This window comes from Miscanthus floridulus, chromosome 7 (genome assembly GCF_019320115.1).
Source record: "Miscanthus floridulus cultivar M001 chromosome 7, ASM1932011v1, whole genome shotgun sequence".
NCBI classification, from domain to species: Eukaryota; Viridiplantae; Streptophyta; class Magnoliopsida; order Poales; family Poaceae; genus Miscanthus; species Miscanthus floridulus.
This window is the reverse complement of record NC_089586.1, coordinates 34,178,548-34,193,039: the sequence shown is the minus strand read 5'-3', so window position 1 is coordinate 34,193,039 and position 14,492 is coordinate 34,178,548. Positions and strand designations below refer to the sequence as shown.

The following is a 14,492-nucleotide window of genomic DNA, read 5'->3' as shown; positions in this document are numbered from 1 at the left end:
CGTCCTCGGGGGTCAGCCGAGGCCAACCCTCAGGGCTCGAACGAGGCGGAGCCATCCCTCGAAGGTCAGAAGGCGAAGCCAACCCTCAGGGTCAGACGAGGCAGAGCCATCCCTCGGAGATCAGCCAAGGCGGAGCCAACCCTCCTAGGGTCGGACAAGGCGGAGCCAGCGACCTCAGAGGTCGGACGAGGCAGAGCAAAACCCTCGGTGATCGGATGAGGCAAAGCCCACGACCTCGGTGGTCGGACAAGACAGAGCCAACCCTCAGAGGTCGAACGAAACGAAACCCGTAATCTCGATGGTCGGACGAGGCAGAGCCCTAACCTTGGTGATCGGATGAGACGGAACCCACGACCTTGGTGGTCGGATGAGACGGAACCCGCGACCTCGGTGACGCTCTTACTGCTACCAACGTTGATAGTTATACTTTCCTCCTTGGTACTCTGGTATTTATCCCCCGACAATATGGGCTATAATCAACAGATCATTCTCGATTCTTTATCAATTCGGAAGGCAACAAAGTTGAGCTTTACCACCAATACACGTAAGAACACCATGGAAGCATACAGTTGAGAGAACCAAAATCATTGCCAAATTGGCACAAACGCACAGATGCCAAATTAGCACGAACGCACAGACGCTAAATTAGAAGGTGAGCTTCTCGCGCATGACAGGCGCATCAAGCGTGGTCGAGCCGTTGAGGATTCATCCACTCCAGTCAGCGCGATGGCTCCCGTGCGTCGCGTGCCTGCCTGGCGCCGTGGTCCCTGGCGGCGATGCGACGCCCAGCTCCGGATATGAACGGAGACAGAGAGTGGATCTGTGGATGAGTGACGAGCCAAGGAGCGATTACTGCTGCGGAAGGGCATGCGTATGAGTACAGGCGGGTCGAGCGGTTGCGGCTGCGGCTGCTGGCAGCGGGACGCGGAGGGGGTTGGAATGGATAAGGGTTGGTCTAGGGTTCCATAATTTATAGGCGTCTCCTCGACCTGGGCTGTGTTGGGTCAGCCGGGCCTCATAGCAAGTCAGCTCAGATCTCGCATTTTTTATCCAGCTAATCGGGGCGGCGGGGAATCGGGGACGGAGGACGTGGGATCGTCCCCGACCCCGTGAGATCCGACGGGGATCAGTTTCCCCCCGTTTTATTTTTCATGGGGCAATATTTACAACGATCCCCGTTCCGGGAATTTCCCGCGGGAAATCAGGGATGGGGTCCCGTTGCCATCTTTAGCTGGAATCCGGACAAGTCCTGTAGAGAGACATCAGACCTGCCCGAGCCATGTCCGCCTAGATCGGACCGAACGACGAATCTCTGCAGTCTGCTACTACTACCTCGGTACTGTCCGACCCGGACGCGCAGTCCAACGGTCCAACCCAAGGCGCATCATGTCCTCCCTAGCACTGGGCGCGGCCGGCACCTGGCCGGAGGCCGTCATCCAGTGCCTCCTCTTCCTCCTCGCCGCCGGCATGCTCGTCGCGCTCCACTCCCTCCCCCGCCGCGCCGCCCTCCGGCTGCGCCGCTCCGGCGCCGGCGGCGGCTCGTCCGCCCAGTCGCGCCGGCACTTCGCGCAGGGCGCCCAGCTCCTCGCCCGCGCGCGCGCCGCGGCCCCCAAGGCCCCCGGCCCGCTCGCCCGCGCGGCCGTCACCGAGGCCGACCGCGCCATCGCCCTCGACCCCCGCGACGCCGCCCCGCTCATCCTCAAGGCCCTCGCCCTCGACCTCCAGGGCCACCGCCTCCCCGCGCTGCGCGCCCTCGACGCCGCCCTCGCGCCGCCGCTCGCCCGCTCGCTCGAGCCGCGCGAACGAGGGGACGCGCTGGCCAAGCGCGCCGAGATCGCGCTCGCGCTCCACCGCCGCCGCCGCCTCGACCAGGCCGCTGCCGATCTCGCGGAGGCCGTCCGCCTGAGTCCCGAGAACGCCCGCGCCCATGCCCTTCTGGGCGAGTGCTACGAGAAGAAGGGGCTCGCCGCCGAAGCTCGGGAAGCCTTCGAGACCGCCGCATCCATCGACCCAAAGCTTGGCGCTGCGCTTGACGGGCTCCGTCGGTTAGACGGAGGCAACGAAGGAGACGAAAGTGACTGATGTAAGCAAACTTATAGCCTTAACAATTCCTGCTTTGAGCTGCTTCGTGCAAGATATTGCAGATCACATGTGGAACGAAGTAGTCCGTCATCATCTCACTCTTTAATTTTTTGATTTGGTCTGTGGAATGGAATCAATTGATCCATCACCTACCATCTCATTCCTAACAAGCTAACAAAGTCATTTCATTTCACTAAATTTGAGGAATGAACTCATGATGCATCAACCTATCTAGAATGGGTTGATTCCCTAAACCAAACACTCCATAAATATCTAATGATTTATGCCCTGGATGCTAAAAAAACATGTTCTTTCTCTGCAAACTAGCAAGCGTGAGATAAAAATTAAAAAGGACTATCTCACCATAGTCAATTTTAACAGTGGATGTATATCGGTTATAAGGAACAACAACACTATTGCACAAGCATAACAGCAACATCACTTGCCTGCAGTACCAAATTCTATGCATACTTGCCTTTGAACACTTGGATTATGGAAGGAGTCCTAGTTGCCTCTGTTCTTGTTGGTGCTAACTGCTTTTGTATATGGTAAATCCAACAAGGACTCCACAGTCCACACCCAGTGACTCTTGTCCCATGTAGTTGCAACAACACTTAATCAACAGTTGACAGCACTCTCAAAAGAACGATCAATGCTTGGTTTTGGATGGTGGGCACTGAAAGCGCTCCACACTGATACTTAGAGAACTCACAACGTTTTTTCACACTATCATGGGTAAGAGGATCCGTCTACAGGCTTCAGATTTAGAAGGCTCCCAGTCTAGCTCTCCTTCTGCAATCTAAAAAATAATTTAAAAAGTATTCATATAATTCGATACCATGGGGAAGGCATGTTGTTCTCTTGCTGTAGTGAAATAAGTTTTGTTGTTCACATCTGATGAAAATAGTCTTTGTTATTTCTTTATAGGTTTGTAGCATGCTTGCTATGTTCAACCCGAAGCTATAACTACATTTTCCTTTTCAGGAACCTGCTGCTGGTGAGCATTTTACGTCTGTTGTATATTTGTGGTCGAATGCACATCAACCTTCAGGTTCAAATTGGTAAAGGTGATGTGTTATGTGGTGTTGCTGTAATTATTTACCTTAAAGATGCCACTAACCATGGTTCACTGTTGTAGATTAACGCATTTTCAATCAAATGGTAGTATGACTCCATTGTTAGTTCTGTTGGTTATGATTCAGCTCAAGTATGCTCTATTTACATATTCCAGCAGTTTCTTTTCCTGAATAGTGACTCTATTATTGAATGAAACAGTCACATAGTCAAAGTACAAAAGTATATGCTCACATCACTGGATGTTCCTTCAATACACTATTTGACTGTTTCCATTCTCTTGAACTTAGTTACTGGTAGTGTGACACTTTATAGAGATGATTTGTGATGACCAACAATATCTTTTGCACTATAGCTCTATCATTAGCCTGTGATCCCATCATTAAAAAGGGCGTACCCAGTGCAGAGAGCTCCCGTTCTGTGCGGGGTCTGGGGAAGGGTGTTAGTGGCAAGCCTTACCCTCGCCTGTGCAATGCGAGGAGACCGCGACTCGAACCCGGGACCTTCCGGTCACAGGCCGTAAGACTCTACCGCTTGCACCAGGCCCGCCCCTCATTATATATCAAATTATCTTATGTGGAGGAACTTTAACTATCTCAATAATAATTTTTAAAAAAAACAAATACAGTCAAAAGAGGTACAATGAAACGATATAACAATCAAAAGGTACTGTGGGTACAAAATTAAATTTCTGGTAATAAGATAAGCCTTTCGTTAGGTGTCAGTGACCTGCCAACAAATGAATATATTGCCTATGTTATCAGTCACCCAATTGCATTATGTCCAGCTGAAACTTGTGACTGTTTTCATCTATGCAAGTGTTTATTTGATCAAGCTATGAGAAATGTTATCCATCCATCTATTCCTTCCTTCCTACTATAAAAAACAGGAGTGCAGAATAGCCCTGGTGAAATCTTATCTTCAATTTAGTTATCAGATTCTGTTAGCATTGACTGATAAACTTGGCCTGCATAATAACATGATATTTTTGCCCCCTGCAATTATCTTTTTAGGTATCTGTGTCCTCCTTTGGGAGGTCTCTAATCATGATCTGTACGGGTTTTTTTTTTTTTATATAAAAAGCAGATGTGCCCCAAAGGGCAACTGCACGGTTGCACCCCTAGCCGGGGTTCTTGGAACGTCTGAGAACAACAATGTTCACCATGAAGACATGAAGTTGTGTACTAACTACTCCATCCAAAAAAAAAATGTAATTCTAGATTTGAACCAAGTCAAACTTTCTTAAGTTTAACAAACTAATGATACCTATTTGATATCATAAATGTTAGCCATCTTTTGTATAAGTTTGGTCAAATTTAAATTGTTTGACTGTCGAAAAGTGAGAATTGCATTATATTTTGGTCGAAGTGAGTACTACGCAAAAGGTGAATTTGTTGCGACATGGTTTGTGCAATGCAACCACAGCTTCAACCCTATGTATCTTAACTTTAAAAAAAGTGTACAAGTTGCACAATGGAAACTGTATTTTTGCAGGGAGTTCACTGATAACATGTGGATCATTTGTTTTCTCTTCGACTTCATAGTCTGCGGTATGCGTTATTTGCACTTTCTGGCGTCCCTGTACTAATGGAGAAAATTCTTTATTTGTCATTACAAGTTCAAGCGGTTCCTTATTTGTCACTAAGAAACTTTTTCTCCTTATTTGCCACTGAAAAACCTCTCCTTCCTTATTTTCCACCGACTCAAACCTTCATCCCTTACATGCAGTGCCGGATGCAGGATGGAAACAAATGGGAGCTAAATAATGAAGATTTAGGACTAGAGCTAGAGATTAATGGTGATTTGAGGCTAAGTAACCATGGTCAAATAAAGAAATCAGGCTCACTAGGGGGCTGTAGCCCCGGCAGGCCCCCTTTGGATCCGCCCCCGCTTACATGCCATTTCTCATGTGTTGTGTTGCTCTATATTTTCCTTCTTATCATGATTGATAGTTTCTATGGAGATATTGTCAGATATAAAAGGTAGAATCTCGTCTACAAGACGTTTTTACCAAAGAAAAATACATTAATGAATTAATCTGTAAATATAAAATTTATATTTTATAAAGTAGTACTACTTCATTGAGGTTTGTTTCTGACAACACAAGAGACTGAAGTTTGTAAGCTGGGTTGGTAAGGGCAATATAGTCGTTATGAAAAAGTCTGACATTCCCTAACAGAAGTTAATGGAACAGACATTGCAAGGGATTGAAAGTTTGAGTCAATGGCAAATAAGTAATGAGAAGTTACGTATCAGGTGCAAACCAACCTCTCCGTGCAAACCAACTGCGGAGGAGAGGTGGGAGGGAGAATTTGCAAAAGTGTAAGTAATCACACTTTTGCAAATCCCCCCTCCCACCTCTCCCCTGCTTTTGCAAATCCCCCTTCCCACCTCTCCCCCACAGTTAGTTTGCACGGTTTACACGGAGAGGTTGGTTTGCACTAGATATGTTCCCGTTCTTTAATTGCAAATAGAAAACCACTTTAACATTGAATGGGAAATAACAATTTTTCTTGTACTCACGCTGCTCATCGGAATGGTACTCCCATTTCTGGCAGAATCGTGCTTCCACTCGGACTCTTCACATAATAAAAAGACACTCATTTAAGATCATAGCATTGAAACATGAGTTTATTATAGTCATAAAGTTTTTTTTTTCATAAACCTCAAGGCTATACACGGAAGGTTTTGTAAATCAAGGCGCCTAATAACTTTTTTATATATGGTGTCAAAGTGTCAATCGACTAATAATGAGTGCAAATGGTACAAATATTTTTCCAACCGTATTCGGATCCGAATTTATTTAGAGAAGTTCAGATCTATCCATATCTAAGTCCAAATATTCAATATCTGATACCGTATCCATATTCGATTACTTAAATAGCACATTTATGATATCGATATCCATTCGTGTTATATCCGACATAGTTGTTACTATCCGTATTCAAATCCGAGTCTTAAAAAAACTAAAAATAAATATAATATCAGCGACATCTATCAGTATTGCGTCCGTCTGTGCCCCTAACTAGTAGAACAGAGTTTCACAAAAATCATGTTTACTCAAAACTTGAGGCTAGCGTTACGTGTTCACAAAATCCGTTGCTTTCGCTTGAACTTATCAACCCACCTTTATCAATCGTGATACATTATTTTTCTCTCACAATAAATCAGGCAACAATACTTTTCAGTAAAGCGAATCAGACCAAAATAAGTTCATTTTCTTCAACAGCGACTCAAACCAGGCTCCTGGACGGCTGATATTATCATCCAAACGCTCCTGCCCAAGCACGTGCACGGTGCACCCCTTTCCGTGTGGGCCTAACAAATTGGCGGCCCACATGTCAGTGAGTCACAGATCACATCACCGGCTGGACACTTGGCTGCCACGAAAGCCACGGCACGGCGCGCGGTTTCCCGCTGCCACCGACGCGTGGGACCGGTGGACCCTTGCCCTTTGACCCGCCTCGACGTCGGTGCCTCGCGTCCCTTGCTCTCCCACCGATCAGGCGAACAAATACGCACGCGCACGCAAAAATAAAAAAAAAAACTTTTGTTTTGTTCTTGCGGCGACGAGGGCGCGAGGCGAGGTAGGTTTTCGGATCCCTCTCCTCAATCCCCTCACGTTTCGTTTGGTTTGTGTTCTTCCGGCGTCGATCCTGACGAGATCGCTTCCTCTCTCTCTCCCCACGTGCCGCCGTCTGCCAGTCGCGAGGAGCCGAGGAGGATCGGGGGTCAGGTACACATGTCCGTCTCCTTCCCTTGTTCGTATCATCGTCGTGGTTGGGTCCGTTGGATTTGTTGCTTTTGACGGCATCATGCGATCGGTTGTTTTTGCTTGATTTTTTTGTTATTTTTTCCCCATTAGGGTTGGATCGATCTGTAGGGATTTGGATGCAAAACGTTGCGAATTCCGGCCCGTTGGTTTTGCTACAATCTCTCTCGTGCTCTCGCTCTCCCGTTGGTATAATGGTATCCTCGTTTGCGCGCGGTAAATGTTTTTGGGACCGGGCACCGGGGTTGAGGGCGCGTATCCTTGAGATTCGTGCGGCCGCTGATTAGTCGACAGCTATGGCTATGGCATCTGATACGAGGAGAGAATCGGCGGCTTTTGCCGCCGTGAGCCGTGGGGCCAGGGTGGTGCTTGGTTCGCTGCTTTGATGCAATCTTTGTCGCCACTCGGAGTATGGGTGATTTCTCCGTTTGGTTGTAAATCTGAAGATTTCAGTAGTGCCGTTTGTCTTCCTGGAAATGGGTCATTGTTTCAGTGTGAGCGTGATGGCCTGCCTGTTTATGGTGTTATCTGAAAGTATGCTATAGGTCTGTATTTGACTGTTTGATCTTACTATTTTCTATTTGCTGCTGCCATGTTTGGCCCCTCGGATGAAATCCTACACTAGATGGGACCATTATTATGGTCCCATTGCGTCAGTCATTCAGTTGAGTTGTGCTATCATGCTGCGCACCGTTCTGGTCTTATCTATCCAATGAAAACTTCATACAGCATTTGCTTTGATGTCCCTGATAGGCCACTGTGGAATAGAGATCTTTATGTGCACCTCTATGATACCCCATCACTGAATCTGCATCGAGACTACACAAGAAAGCTGGTCAGCTAAACTGGCTGACTGACTGACTTTATCCTCGTCGAGGACCGATTACGTCATGAAGAAACTACAGGATTGCAAGTGTGCTGCATGATGCATGAACACATGCCATGGAATCTATTGCACTCGATGGCTTGTGCATGCAATCTGTAACAATATAATTAAAGTTCATGCACCATTGAACCTATTATAATTGCTCTTTGTCTTAGGCAGTGCCCCCGTTCTGGTCCACTCGTGTGCCGCCTCGTTGCTTTGTGGTTCAGTTAGGCAGGCAGCTCAAAAGGTAACGAAACAACCAATATATGTTAATTGTTTGGATTCATGTCAGTGAGGGAGTACAAACCAGAAAGAGGGTGCTCTGCAAAATTGTACCATGGTCTTTGGAATCCTAGATACAAAGATGTAGCATGCAAGTGCACCTAATGATTCATTTTCTAGGAAGGAGAGCGTACTTAAACCAATCCTTGCAAAAAGTGGGGTTTAAGTTCAGAAATTTCATGCCTTGGGACAGCAGTGGATTATTTGTGAAGGTTTGACTAGTATGCTGGCTCCAATCTAGGTAGTGGCTGGATGCAAATCATGGGGCACGGGCTGATGTTGTGCAAAGACGATACATATTTCTATGTACACATATACTTGGATATCTAGTAAGAAATAAACTAACAGTTGGAAGATATATGTGCTATTATCATAAACATACCAAATTACTTTTGTTTATCTAGGTGTTGGAATACAATTTTGTGAAGGATCATTTGCCATCAACTTCTGCTTCAGTATATCTATAAAAAATTAGATCCAATCCTACTACAAATACAGATTAATCTTCAGTTTCAACTTGATAGTTTATCAGTTCATGCCCAAACCTTTCCATTGAAATCTGCATATTTTGAAGGTCTTGTTGGTCCCACCAGTCAAAAAGCACTTGGTAGAACATAGGGTTGTTGCTGAAGATTATTTGTGCTCTGTTACAAGTCTTAATTCTAATCTGAGTACGCTTGTTACCATAAAAGCTAAAGGCTCGAGCTGTTTCTTCTTGGTTGTGTAAAAGCAGAGAATCAAAGCATGTTAGGGGCTATCAAGTGATCACTTCCTTTGGGGTTTGGTCATGGTCATGCATGGAAGCACTTCCCTAGGAGAGAATCCAAACTAGCTTTTGGCCCCTCAGTTTTTTACACGACTCCATGATTTGTATCTACTTCTCCTTTCACTTCACCCAAGAGAATGGAATGGAAGAGAAGGCATATCATCCTATGGTTTTGAAACCTATATATTCTTTGGTAGCATCTACTACCATGACTGCTAGTACTTGTAACTAGCACAGTAACATAAAAGAAATTAAATAGATGGAGTAGATAAAAAGCAAAAGCAAATCCACTAATGTAAAGCCTCGAGGATGAGCATGATAAAGGGCAAGGGAAACAACACAGGAGATGTAAAACACAACTGAAAATTAAAGGGTTGTTCAAAGAGTTCTAAAGACAGTGGTCAACGCCACCCTTGAGGGCTACTACCCTCTTGGTTTTGCCCTGTCTTTATTGGTATTCAGGCATTCTCACCAGTTATGCATCAGCTCCTCCCTTTGCTTTCTGCCCAGGAATCATTTTTCATCTCGTTTTGTGCATGGGGTGTTTCATTATGAGACAATGGCATCTTTATCTGCATTCGAAAATTCCCTCTCTTATAACGAAAAAGATAAAGCCTAGTTCTCAACGCTTACAGCTCATCAATCCAATTGGATAGCTATGTCTTGATTTGTAGTTTTTCCTTTTCTTTCTCTTCTGTCACTTTCACCTATTTGATTTTGTATCATATAACCATGTGACCATCTGCCAGTAAGCTTTTGCATTTAGATTAGACAATGGTGTGTCTATCAGTAGCCCCTTGTTGATCAAAGTGAGAAAAACCCTCGGGGCCGAAGTGGTATATCAATTCACGAGTGATTCTGAGTTTTGCCAAAAATAAGGTAGCGCAGGTTATTTGCTAAGCAGAAGTGGGGTAAAATGTATTTGCTTCTCAACCATATCATATTTGTTTAAAGACATTTGTTTTTATTTGCATGAACTGCATTATCGATTTTATTTAATCTTATCCAGGGGGCAGGAGTGGGGACCTTCTCTTAATTTTTCCTTTTTTTGCAAAGAAAAAGTTTCTCATTTGTTAGATTAACTTAGTTGAGAAGATAGTATGTTCTTTCTTTAGTGCTAATTTTGCTTTTTCACCTACACATCTTGTTGTCATGTACTCCCTCTCTTCCAAACTATAAGACCTTTTGGCTATTCTAGATACATTTATTTTACTATCTCCTAAAAAAAACATTGCTTTTTACTATGTATTTAGATATAGTCTATATCTAAGTGCATAGCAAATGCTATGTATCTAGAAACGACAAAACGTCTTATAACTTAGAATGGAGGGAACAGATGTTCACGCTGTTGGTAAGCTATTGAACACTTTATGCCCCTTTCTCTCCTTGCATTTAGAATATTCACTTGTGCTGCAGTGTCCCCATATTCATACTTGTTCCTTCTTATCCAGAAAATTAGCTATTCCATTTCTGATCCATTCATTGGAGTTTGGCTGATACCTACTTTTCTCATTTTCTTAGAAATATTTCTCTAACAACTATTTATGGGACTTATTTTTCATATTAGTGATAGTATATGGTTCAGAAAATTAATTATCACCAGTTAATTAAGCTATATGTAAGGGACCTCTAAATCCATGGAAAAAGCTGTTCCGAGGCTTTGAGTTGAAAAAGGCTTGCTTACTTCAAGTTACGCTGAATAAATGATATGGATGGGCCATGATATTGTTGTAGATTGCTCGACAGAAATGGTTATAGCACTGAGTTGATGTGATGGTTGCTTGGAATGGATTCCGTGGTCTTTTCTCAATAAGTGATAGTAAAGGAAGGCGAAGTTAGCATCGAATATCAGGAACAGGAATAGCATTTCTCTTAGTTGCAGGAATCAAAGGTTATATATTGATAAATAAGCATAGGTTCAGAATTATAGGCTCCATTCTCAACACCTCCAACACTTGCTTATTTCCATCGGAATCTAATAAGTGCTAATTTTAGGTTTTGCTTTTCTTTCCATATATTTTGTATGATTCTTGATTAGGTTATCGATGCAGCGCAGCCTCCACAATTGCTCGACCTAGTGCGATAAGTTGTATTGTTGGTATAGATGTGTTTGTGGTTTTGGAACGAGGTAACTAAATGGGTGATGTATTATACCTTCAAAAATAGGAAGACAGACAGAGAATCTGTCATTCAACAGTTAACTATATAAGTGTGCCATGAAAAGAGAATATTTTACTAATCACTAACATTTACTCTATTTTGGATGCTATACCAACCACCTCCTCAAATTCCATATTAGTGTTTTGGATGTGTTTTTCCTAAAACATATTCTGAGCACACCTACAACAGCTAGTGCATGCCATATTTCCTAAGCACAAGAATACGAAGAAGTGCACATCCCTCCATCCCATGTCTCAAAAGATGTTGCCAAGGCAGGCTAAGATGCAGGGCAAAGGAGGCATTCAAACTCCCCATAATTCTTTTCCCTTTAATGGCTTTCTCTTCTTTTCTTTTCTTTAACTCTCCTCTTCTTTCTAGTTTTACGTGATTCCCTTGTTCTTCGCGGGCCAAAGTGCACTAAGAATCAAAGGCACAAAGATAGCTCACCCTCGGTTTCAGCATCCCCTCCATACTTCACTATAAATACCCCTGCACATAGGCACCTTGCTGCATCACCATTTCACTTCATAGCACTTCCTAGGACCCAGCAACACAGCAGCCGAGCTTTGTTTAGGTAATTTAGCTTTGTGTTAGCGTGTAACTTCATATATATATCTTCTTGGATTATGTTTTTATTCTAGCTCTTTGATTGTATCTCCCTTAATCTGGGTGCCCATTTTTTGCATGGTTTTGATAGTGTAACTACTGCAGGCAAGATGAACAGGAAGCCGGGAGACTGGGACTGCAGGGCGTGCCAGCACCTCAACTTCAGCCGTCGGGACATATGCCAGCGCTGCAGTGAACCACGTGGGGTCGCTGATCGTGGCAGTGGTGGTGGAGGTGACTATGCCAACTTCGGTGGCCGTGGTGGTTCCTCCTTCGGCGGTGGCTTTGGTGCTGGCTCTGATGTCCGCCCTGGTGACTGGTACTGCTCCTGTGGTGCACACAACTTCGCCAGCCGCTCCAGCTGCTTCAAGTGCTCTGCCTACAAGGAGGAGGCTGCTGTAAATAGTGGTGCTGGCGGCTTTGATAGTGACATGTCACGCTCACGGGCCTACGGCTCCGGCAGCGGTGCTGCCCGTACCAACCGCCCCGGTTGGAAGTCTGGAGACTGGATCTGCACCAGGTGCGTGCTACTTAACTTTATCCTTCTACCTTTGCTGAAAGATAAAGTTTGCTCTGCTCTATCTTATTTTCAGTTATGTGTATCTACAAACTCAGTAACTATTTCATGGACGGGCAAAGTATATCATTCTTTCCATGAATCCATTTGCTTGTTTTCTTATCGACTATGGATATACACACGGTCTGATGGTAGTTGTGACCTTGTGTATGCTTATATCTTCTTGTTATGCTATGCTTCCGTGTTTTCTGGCTTTATTTTAGAAAAAAAAAGGATTGTTTTATCAGCAACATGCTGGAGTAAGAGACAACAGAATCATCTTATCTATGCTTTCTGTCTGCATGGATGATAGCAATAAACTGCTTTTATATCTTCTCCAAGGAGTTGCTGATGTGTTGTATTAGTGGATGAGTATTGAGTAGGTACGTGTTTTGTACTAGTGGGTTTTGTGCGACATGTGAGGATTGGTTGTCCTTATCACCATATTTCAACGTCATAGCACTCTGCCAGCATGTATTTTCCATGTTTCAGTTAGTTATATGATTTGAGATTCCCATGTCCTGTGAATTCTGCTTTCTGCTAACCCTTGTGCGTGCCTGTCTGAATGTTTACAGGTCTGGATGCAACGAGCACAACTTTGCTAGCAGGATGGAATGTTTCAGGTGCAACGCACCACGGGACTCCGGTAGCGCTGCCATGACCTACGAAAATTACTTGTAAATTATCAAATCTTCCCTCCTTTTTCTGGCTGCTATCCATGATTCTGACCTAATGTGGGGTTGTTCCGTTTGCAGGCACTGAGGCGTAGGAGCCAAGTTTGCAGCGTCGACGAAGCAGAAGCAGCAGGAAGAGAGGAGTCCTCACATCGTCATAAGAGAGTAGTATATTTGCAAAAGACATCCTTGATGCTCTATTACTAGTTTTGTTCCACCCCTACCGTTTCTTTTAGATTTGGTTCCTTCTCATCCCCATTTGGGACAGTACCCCGGACCTATGTTCGCTGTTTTATTTCCGTTCGTTCATCTCCGCATTGCGCTTGGATCGAGTCCTGTGATGTAACCCCAAAACGCTTGCTTCACAAGTATTAACTAGTACTGTTGCTTCTTAATATCTCGGGGCGTTCATCCTGTTCATGTGTATGGTGTACGGGTTTTGGTACTTGGTGTGTGAATTGCTGGCACCTTCATCTTCATCTGTTGGGAGTGTGGCCTTGGCCGCGATGACACCGAGGACAAATACCGAAGACTGTTGAGAAACGTTGTCTGGTGCAATTCATTTGATAGGAGTAAGGCACGAAACACCAATTCCAGCAGTTGAAGAATCCAACATGGCCTCAACCTCTGTAGTTGTGATAACGTTTTGCTTCCTTCCTTCCGAGTAAGCAGTAGCTGTGCTTGACCGGTGGTAGCAGCTATGCACGTGCAACGCAATGCGTCGTGCGGCGAACCAACACCTCTCGTCCCCAGGTCCCAGAGAGGTGCTGCGTCTCGTGTAAGCGCGCGCCAGCACGTGCACACACACACACAACCTGGAGACCGCATCGGTAAAACCAGCGGCAGCTCGTCGTCGGTCTCTTTCTCTGTTTCTCTGTAATATAAAAATGCCCAAGTGCGTGTGGAATGCACTGCATTGGATGCTCTTTGAAGTCTTTTGTGCCCATGCCTTGTCTTTAGCTCTTTGCAGTTGAAGGCAGGTGGTTCACTGGTTCCATGTCTCCATATGAGCATGAGCTTCCCCTGCACGACGCCGCATCATTCACACGCATGTGCCGCCCACCCCGCCCTAGCTAAGCCCAAGTGATTTGCTGCTGGGTGCTGGCCGATAAGGCGCGGCGCGGTGCGCGCATCCTGAGCCTGAGCGGTTGAGAGAAAAGATCCCATCCCAGTCAAAAGTGGCCAGGTCGGCATCAGCAGAGCAAAGCGCGGCGGCGAGGTCGGCATCAGCAGAGCAAAGCGCGGCGGCCACGTCGCCGCCGCGGCGGGGCATTGGAAGGCCGGCTGGCTCTCGGCTTGAGGGAGGGAGATTCCCTCTTCGATTGCCTCGACTCCTTTGAGCCCTTTCTTTATACATGCATGCACTGCCACTGCCCACTGCCCACTGCCCGCCTCCGCTTTGGGTAGGAGTAGCTTTGCCCCGCGCGGCGGCTTCTTTTCTCCCTCCCTCTGCCTGACCGCCTTTTATCGTGGCGACTGGCGAGAACCCTGCAGGGGGCGGGGGCTGGGGCTGGGGCATGCAGCGGCAGCGCATCCAGACCTGACCAAAGCGCGGCCGCGGCCCGCAGGTAACTAAAGGCGGGGGGAGCACTGGCGTTGTATGGTGGCTCGCTGCTGCCTTTGGAGGGGAGGGAGAGGGAGAGCCCGCGAGG

General features: G+C 45.8%; 2 protein-coding genes across 8 annotated transcripts; both read left to right on the top strand.

The window, feature by feature from the left end:
• The first annotated feature begins 468 nt into the window (after positions 1-468).
• Positions 469-5,108, top strand: LOC136463018 (uncharacterized). Its single transcript, XM_066462068.1, has 2 exons — positions 469-2,083; positions 3,067-5,108. Exon 1 carries the CDS (start codon positions 1,387-1,389, stop codon positions 2,080-2,082), a length of 696 nt encoding a protein of 231 aa, XP_066318165.1. The 5' UTR covers positions 469-1,386; the 3' UTR covers position 2,083; positions 3,067-5,108.
• Positions 5,109-6,642: 1,534 nt separating this feature from the next.
• Positions 6,643-13,260, top strand: LOC136466858 (uncharacterized). 7 transcript variants are annotated; one of them, XM_066465377.1, is made up of 5 exons: positions 6,643-6,743; positions 6,862-6,892; positions 11,716-12,130; positions 12,742-12,843; positions 12,922-13,260. In XM_066465377.1, the coding sequence occupies exons 3-5, from the start codon at positions 11,721-11,723 to the stop codon at positions 12,926-12,928; spliced, it is 519 nt and encodes a 172-aa protein (XP_066321474.1). In that variant the 5' UTR covers positions 6,643-6,743; positions 6,862-6,892; positions 11,716-11,720; the 3' UTR covers positions 12,929-13,260. The 7 variants fall into 7 exon arrangements, with proteins under 7 accessions (XP_066321474.1, XP_066321476.1, XP_066321479.1 ...); XM_066465379.1 differs by having other exon boundaries at positions 6,685-6,743; positions 6,862-6,900; XM_066465380.1 differs by lacking the exon at positions 6,643-6,743 and adding an exon at positions 7,970-8,043 and having other exon boundaries at positions 6,817-6,892.
• The last annotated feature ends 1,232 nt before the right edge of the window (positions 13,261-14,492 follow it).

Bases quoted from the DNA above. Each gene is read 5' to 3' on its own strand.
- LOC136463018 (XM_066462068.1), top strand. From the start codon at position 1,387: ATGTCCTCCCTAGCACTGGGCGCGGCCGGCACCTGGCCGGAGGCCGTC.
- LOC136466858 (XM_066465377.1), top strand. From the start codon at position 11,721: ATGAACAGGAAGCCGGGAGACTGGGACTGCAGGGCGTGCCAGCACCTC. The intron at 12,131-12,741 runs GTGCGTGCTACT...GAATGTTTACAG, and splicing joins GGAGACTGGATCTGCACCAG to GTCTGGATGCAACGAGCACA.